At 37.5% G+C, this 17,757-nt stretch overlaps 1 protein-coding gene across 3 annotated transcripts in view; it reads right to left on the bottom strand.

The window, feature by feature from the left end:
• Positions 1-17,757, bottom strand: part of prkg1a (protein kinase cGMP-dependent 1a) — an 88,484-nt gene that overhangs the window by 34,810 nt on the left and 35,917 nt on the right. For all 3 annotated transcript variants that reach the window (XM_079634432.1, XM_079634434.1, XM_079634433.1), the window contains one exon: positions 3,843-3,948. In XM_079634432.1, the coding sequence (XP_079490558.1) occupies positions 3,843-3,948 (106 nt within the window). The remainder of the gene's footprint in view (positions 1-3,842; positions 3,949-17,757) is intronic.

Raw genomic sequence — 17,757 nt, 5'->3', positions numbered from 1 at the left:
GTAAGAAAAGAAACAATCATCTGTAAATGTGTGATGGCAGAGATCCTTATCTAAGGCTGAAGAAGGGTCTTTTGGTCTTTGTTAATGTTATGTAACTTCAGTGTTTATTTCCTCAAAATAACACAAATGTTTCATATACTGAATATCAGTGTGCACCGGGTACATTTCTTATCTGCCCTGAGATGTTCAAACAGGTGGTCACCATCACATATTGAAATAAACCCAGAGTTGCTCACGGAAACAACAATAATATCCCTCAATCACTATAATACAACATCTAAACATATCTGGTCATGTGTTGCGTAATGGAGGAAAAGGTTTGTGTCTGGCTAATTTGTATACGCTGAGCTCATTAGCCAAAAAGCCGAGGCATTATCTAGATTATGTAATAAAAGCTGTAATTTATCTAAATCTAAATGAATCATGTTTAGCATGAGATGGCAGGAGAGGCCGTCTGATCGTAGATTGTCCCTGATGAGATCTGTGGATCTTTGTCTAGTTGCATTAGCAAACGCACACACGTTTACAGAGACGGGCTGCTTCAATGTTTCACTGCTGTGTGTCATGAGATGATCATACATCAATAACTGCTCCTGCATAAATATTTCACATGCCATAAAAAATTCAACGGGCCATTAAAGTCTCCTATTACAGTTTAGCATTAGACTGCAGCAGAAAAATCTAAAGGTTTTATGGACCGGCCATTCTGAGCAAACATTTGTGTCTGAAAATTACAGGATTTTATATTCTTTGTCATTTCATTTAAAATGGTTGCTGATGAACTTTCAAGAAATCCTATTTTGCCATCTGGGATTCAAAGTATCATGGCTGTAACCATCTTAAGACATTTGGGAAGCAGCATAGGGGGACATATCTGCCTAATATTCAACAAATGTGAACAAGCCTTGCAAAATACCAACAGTTATTAAATTGTACTAATATTTTTACTTTGTATATGTTATTTAAATACTGTAATATGAATAGATTCTGACAGTATTCACTTTGTAAATCATTTTTTTAAATTAAATATATAAATAACCTTTTCATATAAATAACTTATTTTTAAAACATGTTTTGTGCCAATCATGTTACATTTGAAATACATTTGTGTTAAATGTCAAATGTACATTTAAAGGTTAGTACAAAAATGGGTAATGACGGACTTAGCTGGTATGTGCTATCGCACCAAACCACATTATTCTTTATTATTCTTGAGACTTGTACCAAAAACATCACTATGATTTTTCACCATCAATTATAATAGAAGTGGTCATTCACTTAAATATGTCAGAAACATCAAATTATTATTTTTAAAATAACTGTTTGAGGGTGTGTTCATACTTCTGTTCATACTTGTACTGTAATTCACATCTACTGGTTCTTTAGTTCTGGACCAAAATAGAAAGTGATACATCTAGTCCTGGCTCACTTAGCATTCACACTGTAATTTTTTACACCAAACCTAAATATTCAAAACAAACAAAATAGCTTTTATGACGTATTTTGCGACTGAACTTACCAAACATACCAAACAATGATGGTGTTGGGATAAATGCGCTCGTTATATGTGGGTATGATGGTATTTTTACCAGAACTCACAAAGAGTTTATAAAATGTGTAAAAGAGTCAAAACAGCAGCAGAAATTCATGTTGCATACAAACGAAGACCTGCTGCAAGACGACATGGTTCCGATCCCTGTACTCAACAGCAATGGGCAATATCACGACTACGATGAGAAAAACCAGGGCTGCGTCCAGAATCACATACTCTCGACTTATTTTGAACAAGTACTTACTTTGCGACCGCTAAAAAAAGTATGTTCTGTATCGTATGAATGTGTGTAGTATGACTGTATCCCGTACGTAGTATCTGTGCAATGTTGTGCAACGCCATCAGCATGACTGGTGTATGAAGCACATGTAAACACACCAATAAACCAATGGCAGACTGGCATATCTCCCCTTTTGATGGCCCCAAGGCCCAAGGGTGGATACTAGGTTAACAAACTAGATGGGCAGTATTTTCCCTCCCCAATTATGGTTGGGTCTTTAAGTAGGGATAGCACACCCCTTGGTTTGACAATACTAATAAGTAGAGGAAGTTCACCTGCGGGCTGTCCCCTCCTTGTTATCGGTCTCTCACGATGGTCATCACGACGGCCATTACTCGGGTACCCTCTTTGGGGCTAATACAAAACAAACTAAAAACGGTAGGGCATTACATCCCCTCTATTTTGTTTGCTTTCTCTTCCCAACTACTGTTGTATAAGCAGGGGCGGTCATTCCATTAGAGGAGTAGGTCTTTAGGCACATCTAGCTGACCTTATTTTTCCAATACGGCAATGCTAACGAATTGAGGAAGTTCACCTAGGCGCCCCTCCTTGTTATCGGTCCAAAAAAAGTACTAAATAAATAAATAAACTAGGCACTGGCTAAAGCAAGTCCTAGACCTAGAGGAACTTTCTACCTATAAGGGTAAGGTAGCGCCCCTTGTTCTCCTCGAAAAGCAGACCCCCAGACTTCAGGGGTCTTAAAGTAAGGCTAGGCTGTGGCTGCCTGGGGGTTAAGTCTCTCTCGCGTTGAGGCTCCCGCTTGGAGAGGCAGCAACATCAGACATGGTAGCCGTTGAGATTTTTTTAACAACATCACGGGTTCTCTTTTGTAAGCTGCCCTTTGAGCCGTAGATGTGAGTGAGGTGTTTTACTCCCTGCCCACTATCTTAGGTATTACAGCCGTACCATGTAGCAGCTGCTTTGACACGATTATCAGGTTAAATGACTTGTAACGTGTGCAAAAGCACACAACCTCCTGAGTGTCCGAACTCAAACAGTGTATGCACACCTTTAGTAGAGCTACAGCTCCCCTCCAGTTTCCGGAGGGGTTGAGTTTATTGCAAGAATCTGTTGCATCTAAGAATACGTGCCATTCTTATACTACAGCCTTTTGTATGAGAATCAAGGTTGCATCTCCCCCCAGAGGTAGTGTTAATGGCCAAGGTCGCAGTTAGAAAATTAATTTGAGCTCTTAGGAAATTTCAATCATTCCCTGATTCTTGATGTCAATGGTGAAAATTACGGACATGCAAATTAGCTGGCATTCAAGTTGAAAACCAATATATATATTTTTAAATACATTTTGCATTCCGAACTAAACCAAGATAAATTTATCAAATAATCCAAGTATTTAGTATCAGGTTAAGTAGCCAATAGTAAATAGCCAAGTAGTAAATCATGTTGCTTAGTAAAACACAATGTTGCTTAGTAGACATGAGCCTGGATTAGCTCAGGACTAAATATGAAACCTAAATTTCATATTGGCCTATAAAACCAGAACCGTAAAATGCACAAGTTCTGCTCAGCATCTAATGCATTCACATGCACTCTGCTTGTGTGTGTTAATGGCTGTAGGTTCAAAGCATAATTGACAAAATTAGGTCTAATTAATCAAATAATAAATACAGCTGCAGGGATGGGGTAATATCATTAACATTAGATGAAACCACATTAGATGATTCATTAAAAACAATTGCATTACTATTCATTTTTTACATGTTAATACATGAGACGGAGAGAGTGGGAGATTGGGAGCTATAGAGAGTTTCTGTGGCATTGAATTCTGTGGCTTCCAAGAAACTTCTCTGTTCTGCCTCAGTGTCTTTAAAGTCTTTGATGAAGACTTCTTTCATCCAGTTGGGGCTCAGGAGCCCAACAATGCAGAATTGAGAATTCTGTCTTTAATATGTAAAATATGCCCCATGCTCTCTTCTCTGGGTGCCATTATGCAAATGAAGATGTCAGATGATAAAGAAAGAGATGCACTTCCATGACAAGACAGCTGCTCACCTTTTCAATAACTCCATGTACTCTGCATGTTTGATGAGTCCTGTCCTCATCATGATGGTCTGGAAGCACTGTCTGTCGATGGCCCATAACTTCACACTGGTCACAGCTGAAACACACATCAGAACACACGGCATCAGTTTGTGAACGTAATCATAATCAGCACCCACAGCTTTTCTTACAATATGAACATGAAATGTAGACGTTTAATTGTCATACAATTAAATCGATAATCAGAATTATTTTTATGTTCTGTTCATGGTACTTACTTTCATACACAGTATAATTTAAGGCACAATGAGAATTACATGAATACTAAACTTTAAGCACTAAAATATTTATAAATTATTTTTAAAATGGTCATTATGCAATATGTTGTATTATTATTATTATTAACATTATACAAAAATGTATAATACAAGTAAAAAAAATTAAACTTATTCACAATGCATGGGTAAGTAATCTGTGCAGTATTTATTTGGCTCAAAATCAGTGACGACCTCAAACTTCAACACATAAATTTACACTAAATACAACAAACATTATATAACTGCTGAATCCAAACCATAATGATAAACAGCATTAAATGACTAAATATTTAGAAATAGTGCAGCATGGACTGTTGGATATTTCGTCATTAAAGTGTGGACTCAAAGGAGGAATGCTGGGGCTGAAGGGATTGGTTTTTGCCTCTTGGTCTACTGAACTCTGACTCCTGCAGGAATGTGCACTTCTTTAGGACACTCAGGTGAGTTATGATGGATCAACAGCTGTCAGCGGAACAGAAACTGATGTTAGAAAACTTCAATGATATATTGAACCCATGTTGTTTATCTGAGAGGGCCAGACTGCTGTCAAAGTAACAAACAGGTTTTGTGTATATTATAGACATTGCTAAAGCAATAAAAACAAGGTGACATTGATTTATGTGAAAGTGACTTTTTTTGGAAAAGTATGCCTTATTTTGTTAGAATGTGTTTATTATTGATTTTCACACAATAACATACTGAAGTGCTTCAAACTGCACTGACAGTAAAAATTTCCAGCGGTGATGAAGAATAATCAGAAAACACTGAAGCATAAATAAACAGTGAGCTGTCGCATCTGAAGACAGCCTGACTCATGCAGAGGAATTCATCTGAATTTATGATGGGCTCAAATCTTTTAATAGTCTCTGATAAAAACATGAAATAAACAGCCTTTCGAAATATACCTACTCTGCAAATTTTTTTTTATTTTTATCATGTGAAGTGCATTTATTATTTATCACACCAAGACACACACCCAAATATAAGAACAACAGAATCTAGAATAACAGTTTGTTATTAGATATAGAGCATGAACGTAGATTCCAGATGTGAAAATCATATTATTTTAAAGTTGGCATGAAATTAAAATTCACCATCTAATTTGTAAATACAATGGCAGACAGAACGGAGTTCTGAGATTAAGTTAAAAATTAATTCTACAGCTTAATTCTGAAGAAGCTACAATTTTCAGCTTTGAAAAAATCAATAATATAATAATTGTTAAATACAAAGAGTCAAATTTCCAGTGAAGAACTACTTTACCCATAGTACTTCAGAGGATTAATCAGATGAGTTGTTGCTGTTAACATAAAAACAAACAAAAAATCTAAGTATTACGAATCATGTAGGTGAAACTCGAAAAATATATTTAATACTGTGCAAAAGTTCATTTATTTTAGTAATTCAACTTAAAAAAGGTCAAAGTCAAACTAATATATAGACTCATTGCATACAAAGTGAGATATTTCAAGCCTTTTTTTTGTTATAATTTTGATCATAATGGGTTGTTTTAATCCAATTTTGGGTCAAATATGGACAAACCCAGCCATTGGGTTACATTTTTAAATCGCATTTTTGATCCAATGTTTGGGTTTGTCCATATGTGACCCAAAAATTGGGTTAAAACAACCCAGCATTTTCTAGAGTGTAAGAAACCCCCAAATTCAAAAATTTTATATTGTGAAAAGGTTTTCATAAGCTGTAAGCCATAATCAACAAAATTATAACAAATAAAGGCTTGAAATATCTCACTTTGCATGGAATGTATTAGTTTCACCTTTTAAGTTGAATTACTGAAATAAATGAACTTTTGCACGATATTCTTTTTTCGAGTTTCACCTAGTTGAATACTTGTACATCTGAATACTTTTAAATAAAAAAGCATAAAAAATTAAAGGCAAAAAATATATATATGATAAGAATTAGTGACTGCAAATCAATAACTTACATTGTACCAAGTTCTGTGTTCACAAAAAAAGTAAGGAAAAAAACTGAACTTAAAAGTACAGTAAACATAACAAGCACAACATATTTTGGAAATGCTTCAACTGTATTCAACTGTTGTCCAGGGTGAGTGTGTTTATTACATTTGCACATTGATATGTGTTTCGTATTTAGGTATTTAGTATTTTGATATTTCGGATTCAGTGTTGACAGAACGGGGCTAATATGGTCATACTTCCTGGTTCTGGTAAGAACTGGTACATCGAGCCATACTGAACTCGAGCACAAGTTCAGTATGGCGTACCACAAGGCTCAGTACTAGGACCGCTGCTGTTCACTCTGTACATGCTACCATTAGGATATATCATTAGGAAACATGGAATTAGCTTTCACTCTTATACCGACGATACTCAGCTGTATATTTCTTCAAAACCTAACGAAACCTACCAATTCACAAAATTAACGGAATGCATAGCTGATATAAAAAATTGGATGACTAGTAATTTCCTACTACTAAATTCAGAAAAAAAACAGAGATTCTAATTATTAGACAAAAAACTTCCACACGTAATAACCTAGAATACTGTCTAACCACTCGATGGCTGCTCTGTCAAGTCTTCGTCGTCGGTTAGGAACCTGGGTGTGCTCTTTGATACCAATCTTTAATTTGAAAGTCACGTGTCTAGTATCTGTAAAACTGCATTTTTCCATCTTAAAAATATATCTAAATTACGCCGTATGCTTTCATTGACAAATGCGGAACAATTAGTTCATGAGTTCAAGACCTCAAGGCTAGATTATTGTAATGCTCTACTGGGTGGTTACCCTGCACGCTTAAACAAACTACAGCTAGTTCAAAATGCAGCAGCTCGAGTTCTTACCAGAACCAGGAAGTATGACCATATTAGCCCCGTTCTGTCAACACTGCATTGGCTGCCTATTAAACATCGTATTCATTTTTAAATATTGCTGATTACTTACAAAGCACTAAATGGTTTAGCTCCACAGTACTTGAGCGAGCTCTTAACGCATTATAGTCCTTCACGTCTATTGCGATCTCAAAATTCCGGCCAGTTGATAATACCTAGAATATCAAAATCGACTGCTGGCGGTAGATCCTTTTCCTATTTAGCACCAAAACTTTGGAACAGTCTTCCTACCATTGTCCTGGAAGCAGACACACTCTGTCAGTTCAAAGCTAGATTAAAGACGCATCTCTTTGACCTAGCATTCACATAATACATTATAGACTTCTATAACTCAATGTTAGGCTGCATAGATTAGGTCAGCCGGAACTGGGAACACTTCCCTTAAATCCTGATGTACTCGTTACATCATAAGAAGAATGACATCTACTACGCTAATTTTAGTGTCTTTGTTTATCCCAAGGTTTTCCCGCAGCCTGCCGGATCCAGGCTTTATCCAGATTTGACGAAGGACCTTCGCCTGGACCCGATGTCAACGCAGTGCTGAAGTGCCAACTAGCCTCTCCCTATGGAGGATCCCTTTACCACTCTACAGATAAAGCATTGTGGAAAATTCACATATCTACCCCGTAGTGATAAAATAAAATAAAATTATTTATCAAATTTATAGCCAGGACAAGTAGTTTGTTTAGGCTTGGTTTATAGAGAATTACAAACATGCGCACATATATTCAAACGCACATAACTATAGAATTAATTCTTAATGCGCACGTGAGCGCCATCAGCGCTTCTCACAGGTTCACGTTTGAAGAGAGAACGGTGTCGTCTTAGCGGCCCCTAATTTAATAACAAATTATCCTTTCGATGGAAGTGAATCAATAAAAACGAACTTTAGCTGGAAAATAACATTATTCAAGAACCGCTATAAAGCTAAAACAATCTGTTACCTTAAATTATCCATTTATCTCTGTAAAGCAGCTTTGAAACAATCTACATTGTTAAAAGCGCTATATAAATGAAGATGACTTGACTATATATATATATATATATAGAGAGAGAGAGAGAGAGAGTCACCGCTCTGTATTTGCTTTGGAGAGCAGAACGGTGGCGTAGGGATCATCGTTGCCGTATTTGGGTCCACCAGACCCTTCGGAGGCGAACCCAGTTTGGCGAGTTTTTCACCATTTGCTCCAGGAGCTGCGCCTGGATGACGGCCGCTTTCAGTGGTACTTCCGCCTGTCCCGCGCCCAGTTTGAGCAATCATAATCCTATGTCACTTTATGCCACGTGAAGCAAGCAGGCTCCTGATTGGTTAACACGCCGCGAATTGACGCAGAATTTCAGATTTTTCAACTCGGGCGGCAGACGCGAATTCGCGTCAAGCGCGTGAATGCACAAAAAGCACTATAAAATAATTTGCGTGTAACGCGCCAGACGCTCAATTCGCACCATTCGCGCGAACGAGGCGTATTCGCGTCCACCGCGCCGCACTCTACGCCTCATTCGCGCCGCAGGATTTTTTTAAGCGCGTAACGCGTCTCTGCATTGACTTAACATTGAAATCACTCGCGCCTGACGCGCTATTCGCGTCCGGTGTGAACGCACCATAATATTCGTTTGAATATCATTCTTTTTTTAAATATTCGAATAACGAGGTTTGGAGTCAAAGCCCTAATACATAAACATTGCCGTGCCAATCTCTATTACCATACCAATCTCCCGAGAGTTGTCATGACAGAAATGCATGAACTGATCAAATGTGTACCATAAATGCAACATAAGTCACTTTAGATAAAAGTGTCTGCAAAACGCACAAATGTAAATGGTGCTTCAGTACCTTAAAAATCACTGTTCACATGACTGTTGGCTGTGCATTAGAATTATACCACGATTAGGGTGCCTGAGTAAGTGCACGTACATGCCACAGATGTTGCCTCCAATCAATGCATGACATCAAACTACAGTGAGATCGATCAGAGAGCCGACGGATCCGTATGCTTTCGAATCGTTCTCGCGGTACTTTGATAATACATCGATCAGTCTGTGTAGTGCCGCTTCAAGTCCAACACACCTATAGTCTTCATTTGCCTGATTGTGTTCACCTGTTCCTTGTGGTTTTCACACATCACCCACCTACTTGTCTTGTCAATAAATTATCACTACTTCTGCATCCGGATCCTATCTCACACAGATCTTGACAGCTGCTCCTGGTGATGATTTATAAAAACTTACTAGAACACACAACAATCTTTTTGGCTCCGTTGGATCGGCTTCTCTTTCTTCCTCTATTCAGAGCAAACGGAGGTTCTTTGGACATCCCTGCAATTAACTACAACTAAGTATTTAGAACTATAGATACTGCAGATATTTGAAAAGATGATTGAGAGAGTCCTAATATCAATAAAAGATAAGCAGACTATTTTTAGTAATACAAATACTAAAGTTCTATTTTTAGTTAATGTAAAGCTCACCAAAAGTGAAATAAATAAGCCAAATTCACGCCTGTACAGTAGAGGGCGCAGCTCAAACAAAGCTGTTCTGCCATTCTGGATTGCAGAAGAATACGAGACAGGAGAAGAAAGTTTAACACTCCTACTTAATCAATAAAAACAAAAAATAAACACAAATGTGATCTTCATCTAGTTATTTTTACTTATTAGTATGGTTGAATTGGATCATCAAGGTCGGCAAGAAAGACCATTGGTTAATAAAGTAAGTTAGATTACATAAAGAATATGTGTTATAGTGTTGTCAAAAATATCGATATTTCGATAAATATCGATACTGAAATATCTGAACGGTACCAATACTAATTTCCCGAAGTATCGATACTAGCCGAGCGGTCACTTTCACTTTCACTTCTCTCCAAAGGCGCGTTGACAAACACCACGCGTGACGCACTCGTCTCATTAGCTCTGGTTAAATAGCAAGTGAAGTGAATGGAAAGATGGCGAGGGCGGCGCCCCCGCGACCGGCTTTGGTTGATTGATAAAGAACACCGCGAGCGGGCATGTCGGAGTCGGAGAATAGAATAGCGTGGACACGCGCTACACACCGCGAGCGGGCATGTCGGAGAATAGCGCGGACACGCGCTTCACACTGCGAGCGGGCATGTCGGAGTCGGAGAATAGAATAGCGTGGACACGCGCTACACACCGCGAGCGGACATGTCGGAGAATAGCGCGGACACGCGCTTCACACTGCGAGCGGGTATGTCAGAGAATAGCGCAGACACGCGCTTCACACTGCGAGCGGGTATGTCAGAGAATAGCGCAGACACGCGCTTCACACTGCGAGCGGGCTGCGGGCACCCAAAAGATTGTTTGACAATCAATAATCCCTCACATCACTCATTTTTTAAAATTATTTTATAGGTGAAAACAGACTTAAGGAACAGGCTCCAGGGGTACCATTTAGCAAGCATAGGCTACGCTCAGCATCAGGGGTGTTTGTTGTTTGGACAGACCTTTCCCCACTGCTAAAAAAATCCTAAACGAAACACTGTAACTCTTCTCATTTTAACTTTTCTGAAACATAAACCTAGATGGCCTAGTATTGTTGTTGAAATGAGTCTGTGTTGTCTCGTTTTTTCACCGTAATTCTTCAAGTTAACATAATCTGACTGAGGAATCAGTAAATATTTTAACTGTGGTCAAATGTAAATTATCTTGTGCCTATTTAACTTTATTCAGAAAATTATTATTTAATTCTGCAATTTGCCTTCATTAGCGATTATCATCAATTTGATTACACAGATATTAATTAAACTAAACAGCTAGACAATGGCATCTCTGAATTCAATAATGAAATGCCTTTAACTGAAAATGTAATGTTTAATCTTACTATTATACATTACTGACACTCTATCCTCCAATTTGATACTGATAAGTGCTTTTTTGTTACAGTAGGCTATATTTTAATCTTTGATAACAGTAGGTTATACAAATACAACGGGTAGGTAATGATACCCCTGGTCCAATTAAAAAATATTAACAAGAACTCAGGACATTTTTGTTCATGTAAAATATACCTCATTGTCATGTTCTAGACTTGTTATATTTAGCTTTAAATAAAAAAAATATCCCCTTAATATAGTGGCCGTTTTTCTCTCTGTGGTATCGAAAATGGTATCGAATATCTATATTTTTCAAGGTATCGTATCGAAGTTAGAAATTCTAGTATCGTGACCAGGGGCGTAGCACCAAATTCTGGGCCCTGTATACTCACAATGTCAGTGGGCCCCCTACACATGCCATTAGACGATGCGGGTTAGCAAAAATGAAAATTCAATTTTGAATAATTTTTTTTTTTAATTATTTGAATATAAACAATTATAAATAGTGTTTAAATCCATAATCAAATCAGATTATAGTAATGACTGGTTCTTTCGCTGTAAAATGACTTGTGTGTTGTGTTTTTACTTTTCGAGTATTAATGTGTAAGGTAGAGTTGAGTAGTTATTCAAACAAAGAGAAATACTTTCCAAATCACTTCATGATAATTTTTTTGCGCAGGTTTTTATAGCTAAATACCGGAATAAAGTGCTTCTAGGGGGGTTCGGGGGCATGCCCCCCCGAGAAAATTTAGATTTACCTGAGCTCAACATGTGAATTTTAAGGTGTTTTGAAGACCAAAAAAAATGGACAACAGGAGCTTTAAAAGCATGTCAGTGGGCAGTATGTAGTATTTTATCAGATAACAAATTCTAAAACATGAGAATCAGTTTAAATGTCGCAATGAATTATCCACACTATAAAATGGAAATGCAGAATGTTTATGCTTATTGTTGACTATACACAATCACATATTCGAAACGGGAATGGCCTTAAATAAGAAATGATTCAAGGATTATTTTGCATAGGCTAGATGTTACATTTCAAACAAACGCCAATGCAATAATTCTGTGTCCAGAGGCATATGAGCAATTAGTATGCGCATCAAATATCAATTTCATCTACTTTTTCTTTCCTAAATGAATCAATATTTGTGGACTAATCTGTTCATTTAATCAATGGTTCAATTGCTCACTCATAAAGAGTCACTTGTCGCCGCCTTCTGGCTTAATGATGCAAGTTGCGCAAACACGAACAAGCGGAGTGATACAAACAGGGAAAAGGTCTGGCACTGAGTTCATTCTCTCAGTTGGTGTTATCAATATATTTTGAAATGAATAATGACATCAATTGGAGGGCCCATTTAATTCGAATTATGTTAAAAAAAAAATAAAAAAAATGAAAAAAATAATAATATTTTTTTTGATGGGATTTCAAAGGGCCCTCTCCCTAGACGGGGCCCTGGGTAGTCAGGTCCACTTTTCCCCCCACTACCACGCCCCTGATCGTGACAACACTAATGTGTTAATTAACATATTTAATTATTACAGTTTCGCATAATATTCTGAGTTTGCATTTCAATATTTTTATTCATTTTAAGGAATACGAGATCTGTTTTTGTGCACGTGAGATGCAAATGCATGCTCACATTTGATTCTGAATCCATATAATAACCATCATGTTTACACAGCGCACACAACACCTCTGCACTTACTCCTGATTTCTCTCAACATGGGGACAGGAGAGGTGTCAGTCAAAAATGGAGGAAAAAATAACTTGCATTACTTGTTTGTAACTCACATTGTTGTAAATGTAAAAGTAATGTGTTACTTTAGTTACTTGGAAAAGTAACCTGATTACGTAACTTGCGTTACAAGTTATCGGTTACCCCCAACACTGCTCCCAGCTAACAGGGAACCTTCTCAGAACTTTGACTAATGTTCTGGCAAGGTTCTATCAAATTTATGAGCAAACATTCTTCTAGTAATGTTAATATAACATTCAGTCTGTTATTGTTACAGTCTGCTGGTCAGCAGACACAATGGAGAATTAAATGTATATTCTTTATAGCAAATCCAAAATACCATGCAGGAGAATACAGGAACAAGAATGAAAAGGCACTAACCTTACATGAAAACGATAGGCTAAGGAGAGGTCATGAGGAAACTAAATGAACAACAAACAGGTGAACGAAATCAGTAAACAAGGGAACTAACTGGCACAAACTAAGAAACTAGGTCAACTTACAATGACAGGGAACACAGACAAACAGGAACAGGGAAAACGGAACTAAAAAACAATGAAACTTAACAGAACGGCTACGTTACAGTTATCTAGTCTCAAATAATGTTCACAAAATGTTTGCAAACTAAATATTTAAACACTGTTTTTTCTTAAACGTTTTAGTTGGATGGTCTTTAATGTTTTGTTTTTTTTATGTTTCAGAATACTCAGAGAACAATCAAAACTACTATTCCCATAATGTTTGCAAAATTATAAAATAGAATGTCCCCTTAACGTTTGCATTACTCAAAAAAAAAGATTTTAAACCATTAAAGCAATGTTCAGAAAACTTTCAAAAATAACTTCTCATAACCTTCTCATAAGGGAATGTTAGCAAAATGTTCTTAAAACATATATTTGTTTGCAGGGATGTTGTTTAGCGCACCCCAGCAAACAAATACAAATTTCCAAGCTTTGTTTTGTTGCCAAAACTAAAAGTATAACAATATCATAGAGAAGAAACTCCAGAGAAGTCTTTTTCCTCCCCTGAAAAAACAACAAAATAAATAATAAAAATTTTGAGAAACAAGAGACACACATCTCATTTGCTTTCCATTGAATCCTATGAGGGTCTACTATAAACATTTGTCATTTGTGACATTTTCATATGCTACAGCTTTGCAGATGGGTTAGATTTATGTTCATCAGACAGATAGATGTATAATTAGACATAATTCTGCTTATATTTTATCACAAGAGGCATTGCTAAGACTGAGTTCAGTTTTGAGCCTGACTGACTTCATCAGGTCTAAGCTAAATACTTCAGACTTTCATCTGACACCCATTTTGTTTCTGCCTGGAAGGAAGAGAAAGAGAATAAGAGTGAGAGCAAGTAACAAAAAGAGAGGTATGAGCTACTCGACAGAGAGACAGACAGTCCTGGCAGATTTATTATGAAGTGCAAAACAGCCGTTATGCAGGCGGTGACTTTACTGTTTTAAACACCCACTCTCTGCTGTGTATTAAAGAGAGAGAGCAAAATACGCTCCTGTTTGGATCCATAATGACATTCAGCCCTGTGGCAGATCAGAATTCATCAGATACACACAACAATTTAACAGCATCCACCTACACAACCGCCAACATATGTTCATGAACACAAACATTACTTGTTGTGCTGCATTTCAAATTTACTCCATATTTATCTGAATCTAAATCCCTCTAAGTTAGATCAAATATCTATTTAACAAAACCCATCCTCTGATTAATGTGTACATTTCAGACACCAGAGAAAGTGTTGACTGCCACAACAAACAAATTGCTGGAAAGTATTTGCATATTATAACTATTATATGTAGTCATATAAATATTATTATTAAATAAAATAGCTGAAACTTTAAGTACCCATTAAACAACATGCAATAGATTACAACAATAAAACATTAAACCAAGCTTTACAAATATTTTCATAAATAGTAGTGTATGCGTTATTATTATATTATTATTTAAATTGTTTTTCTAGCAAATTTTCATCTTTGTTTTGGGCTATATCTAACTATTAATTAACATATTTCGGAGTTGAGAATGAATCGCTGTTATTCAAAAATAAACATAAATGTGCATTATTGGGTGCTATTATAGATAATCTCCAATGGGTGCATACATACATCATTTATGCACATTTGATAATGTGATTACCTAAATCACCTATGATATAGCAACAAAAAAAATATGAACAGGTTGATATAAGAAGGTTTTGAGCAGAACAGTTTCCCTGCAGGCCATCAACACCTAGAGATTCTTCCCAGCAGCGCTGATAAAAATGATGTTCTCAATTAACATGTAGATGGAAGCTGTGTGGTCAGAGGCAACACACGTCCCAGCATGCTCTATGATAGCACATGAGTTAATATTATTCATGAGGGAGAGGAAACGTATCACTACCAAACTTGCCCTGACACGACCCATTCTCCTTCAACCTTACACTACCAGATTCATCTCCCCATAAAACCAGATTTACTGTCATGATTTACAGCCATATTTTAAAAGTGACGAACATAACATACACACATACTTTTTAATTTACAGAGAAAACAAGACCAATCAGACATGTGAAAGTACAAAAACAATAAACACAGATGAGCCAAAACATTATGACCACCTGCCTAATATGCTGTCGGTCCTCCTTGTGCTGTCGAAACAGCAGTGACCTGCAGAGGCCTAGACTCTACAAGACCCCTGAAGGTGTTCTGAGGTCTCTGGCACCAAGACGTTAGCAAGAGATTAACTTGTTGGTCTGGCACATCCCACAGATGCTCAATTGGGTTGAGATCTGCGGAGTTTGGATGCCAGGGCAACACCTTTAACTCTTCATCATGTTCCTCAAACCATTCCTGAACAATGTAGACATTATCCCGCTGAAAGAAGCCATGAATGGCCAGACCCAGGGTTTCCCAGCAGAACATTGCTCAGAGCATCACACTCCCTCCACCGGCTTGTAGTAGTCCCACAGTGCATCCTGGTGCCATCACTTCCCAAGGTAATACACAGCCGTCCACATGATGTAAAATAAAACAGGACTCATCAGACCAGGTGACTAGTGTTGTTAAAAGTACCGGTACTTCGGTACCAAGTCGGTACTGAATTTTGAAAATGTGACGATACCAGCATTTCTTTAGTACCGTTACCCAGTGCTTTCAGTCGCTTCCGTGTTTATCTAAGCGCCCTCCAGACTAACTTTTTTACTAGGAGCATTGTAGCCGATATATACCACGATATATATAGTGTCTGTGTATATTAAACCGCAAAAAGACTATTTAAATATTAACGCTGCATGGTCTGCTTGTCTCTAAATGGTGCAGGCGCGTGGTTTCATTTACCTCACACACACTGAAGCACAAGTGACGCTCGCGCTGTTATCACCGGTGTTGAATCACCATCGAATCTACCCAGACCTTAATATGTGGCCTTGTTTGGAGATGATCAATGATATTCACTTCACCTGTGACTAGTTATAATGCTTTGGCTCATCAGTGTAATTTGACTACACTTGCAATTCCGGAAGGAGTTGCCAGCATTTGGAAGGTAGCAAAAAATAGCATTGAAATTGAATGTTAAATGACTGATTGTGAGAAACTTTGAGACTGATATTGTGTTCTCTTGCCTCTATCCACTTTTCAGATTTTCACACCAACTTTTTTTAAAGCTGTAATAAGCTGATCTGTGCAATTGTTTTTTTTTTTTTTTTTTCACAAGTTTACACTTACATATAACTAAATGGAGTAAAGGTTATGCATATTTGGCGTTATCCAAAGAGAGGGCTCCAAGGTTGGAACTTGGCCTGAACCCAGAATACTCCCCCGATCGGGTTAGAATTATTTAGAAATGAGGAGATGGGGTGGTGGAGGGAAGCTGGAAAATGGTCATGGAACAGAGGTAAGACTGCTGTATATATATTCTCAAACACGGATGCACTGCAACTAATCTAAACAGCAGTATCCAGGAAACAGAGCAGAGATTTCCATTTCTGCTATTTCTCTAGAGAAATGATGCCATTTAAAATTTTACAACATTTTCTCAAGGATAATTCCGATTTATTTCAACGATAAGAACAACAAATATATGCAGTCTGAAAATGAAAGGGGGTCAGCGGGAATTGAAAAAAAGTTAAAGATAAACAGTCATGACAGTCACTTTTTCAGAAAGACAGGTAGGTGGCAGATGAGCACACACTAAAGGCTATTTTGCTATTTTATGGCCTCTACAGTTTTCAGTTTCTTGAATAAAGAAAATGATGTACTATTATTATCTTAAACATGTTCTTTTCAAAAACAAAAAGGATCAAATATAGCTGCAAGCAGCAATTATGGGCCAGTCAACCCAATGGCACAATGCAAGACTGAGCAGTTTCATTATATTTGTTCAACACCACCAGTGGCAAATTTATGAAAATAAATGAGTGCATTCATCATATTTTAAAGGTAGGGTAGTAGGGTAGTAAAGGTAATAAACACTTTTTGTTATTCTGGTTTAAACTCTTCACATCCTGATTGCAATCAATAATATAAATTGTCTAAACATACCTTTAAAAAATGTACATACTGTAACTTCTGTGAAAGTCTCAGGATCAAAAAATGTTCGTCCAATCATTGCATTTGATGTCCTACCTGCCTGTCAACATATGTATTTCCACACATCTGCACACTCTGCTGCACCCACAGACATCACACGTCATCATCAGCACACTCTGTAAGGCTATGCAGAGTTGTAGTAGACAGACAGTCACTGAGCGCCGCAAACAAACAGCAGCCGCCTTATACAGTTTCTCCTGATCCAAATAACAAGCTTATGCTGCGTTCACGCCATGTCATAACCATAATTACGGGATGGCAATGGTCTACCCGGAGCTGTGCGCTTCCTGAGACCACTAGGGTTGGGTATCGAGAACCGGTTCCATTTTAGAACCGGTTCAAAAATGCCAAAAACCAGGGATTTGATAAGACACGCAAATTTCGATTCCGCTTATCGATTCCTTACTTTGGTGATGCTCGCTTGCTCGCGCGCACGGTGAATGGCAGTGAGCATTTGTTTACTGTTGTATTGATCTGCCAGGACCTGCCTGCCGCACATGCGCTGTACGTTATATTTACGATGGCAGAGCGCGGCAAACATTCAAAAGTTTGGT

This window comes from Phoxinus phoxinus (assembly GCF_949152265.1).
Source record: "Phoxinus phoxinus genome assembly, chromosome: 14".
NCBI classification, from domain to species: Eukaryota; Metazoa; Chordata; class Actinopteri; order Cypriniformes; family Leuciscidae; genus Phoxinus; species Phoxinus phoxinus.
This window is presented reverse-complemented; position numbering and strand designations above follow the sequence as displayed.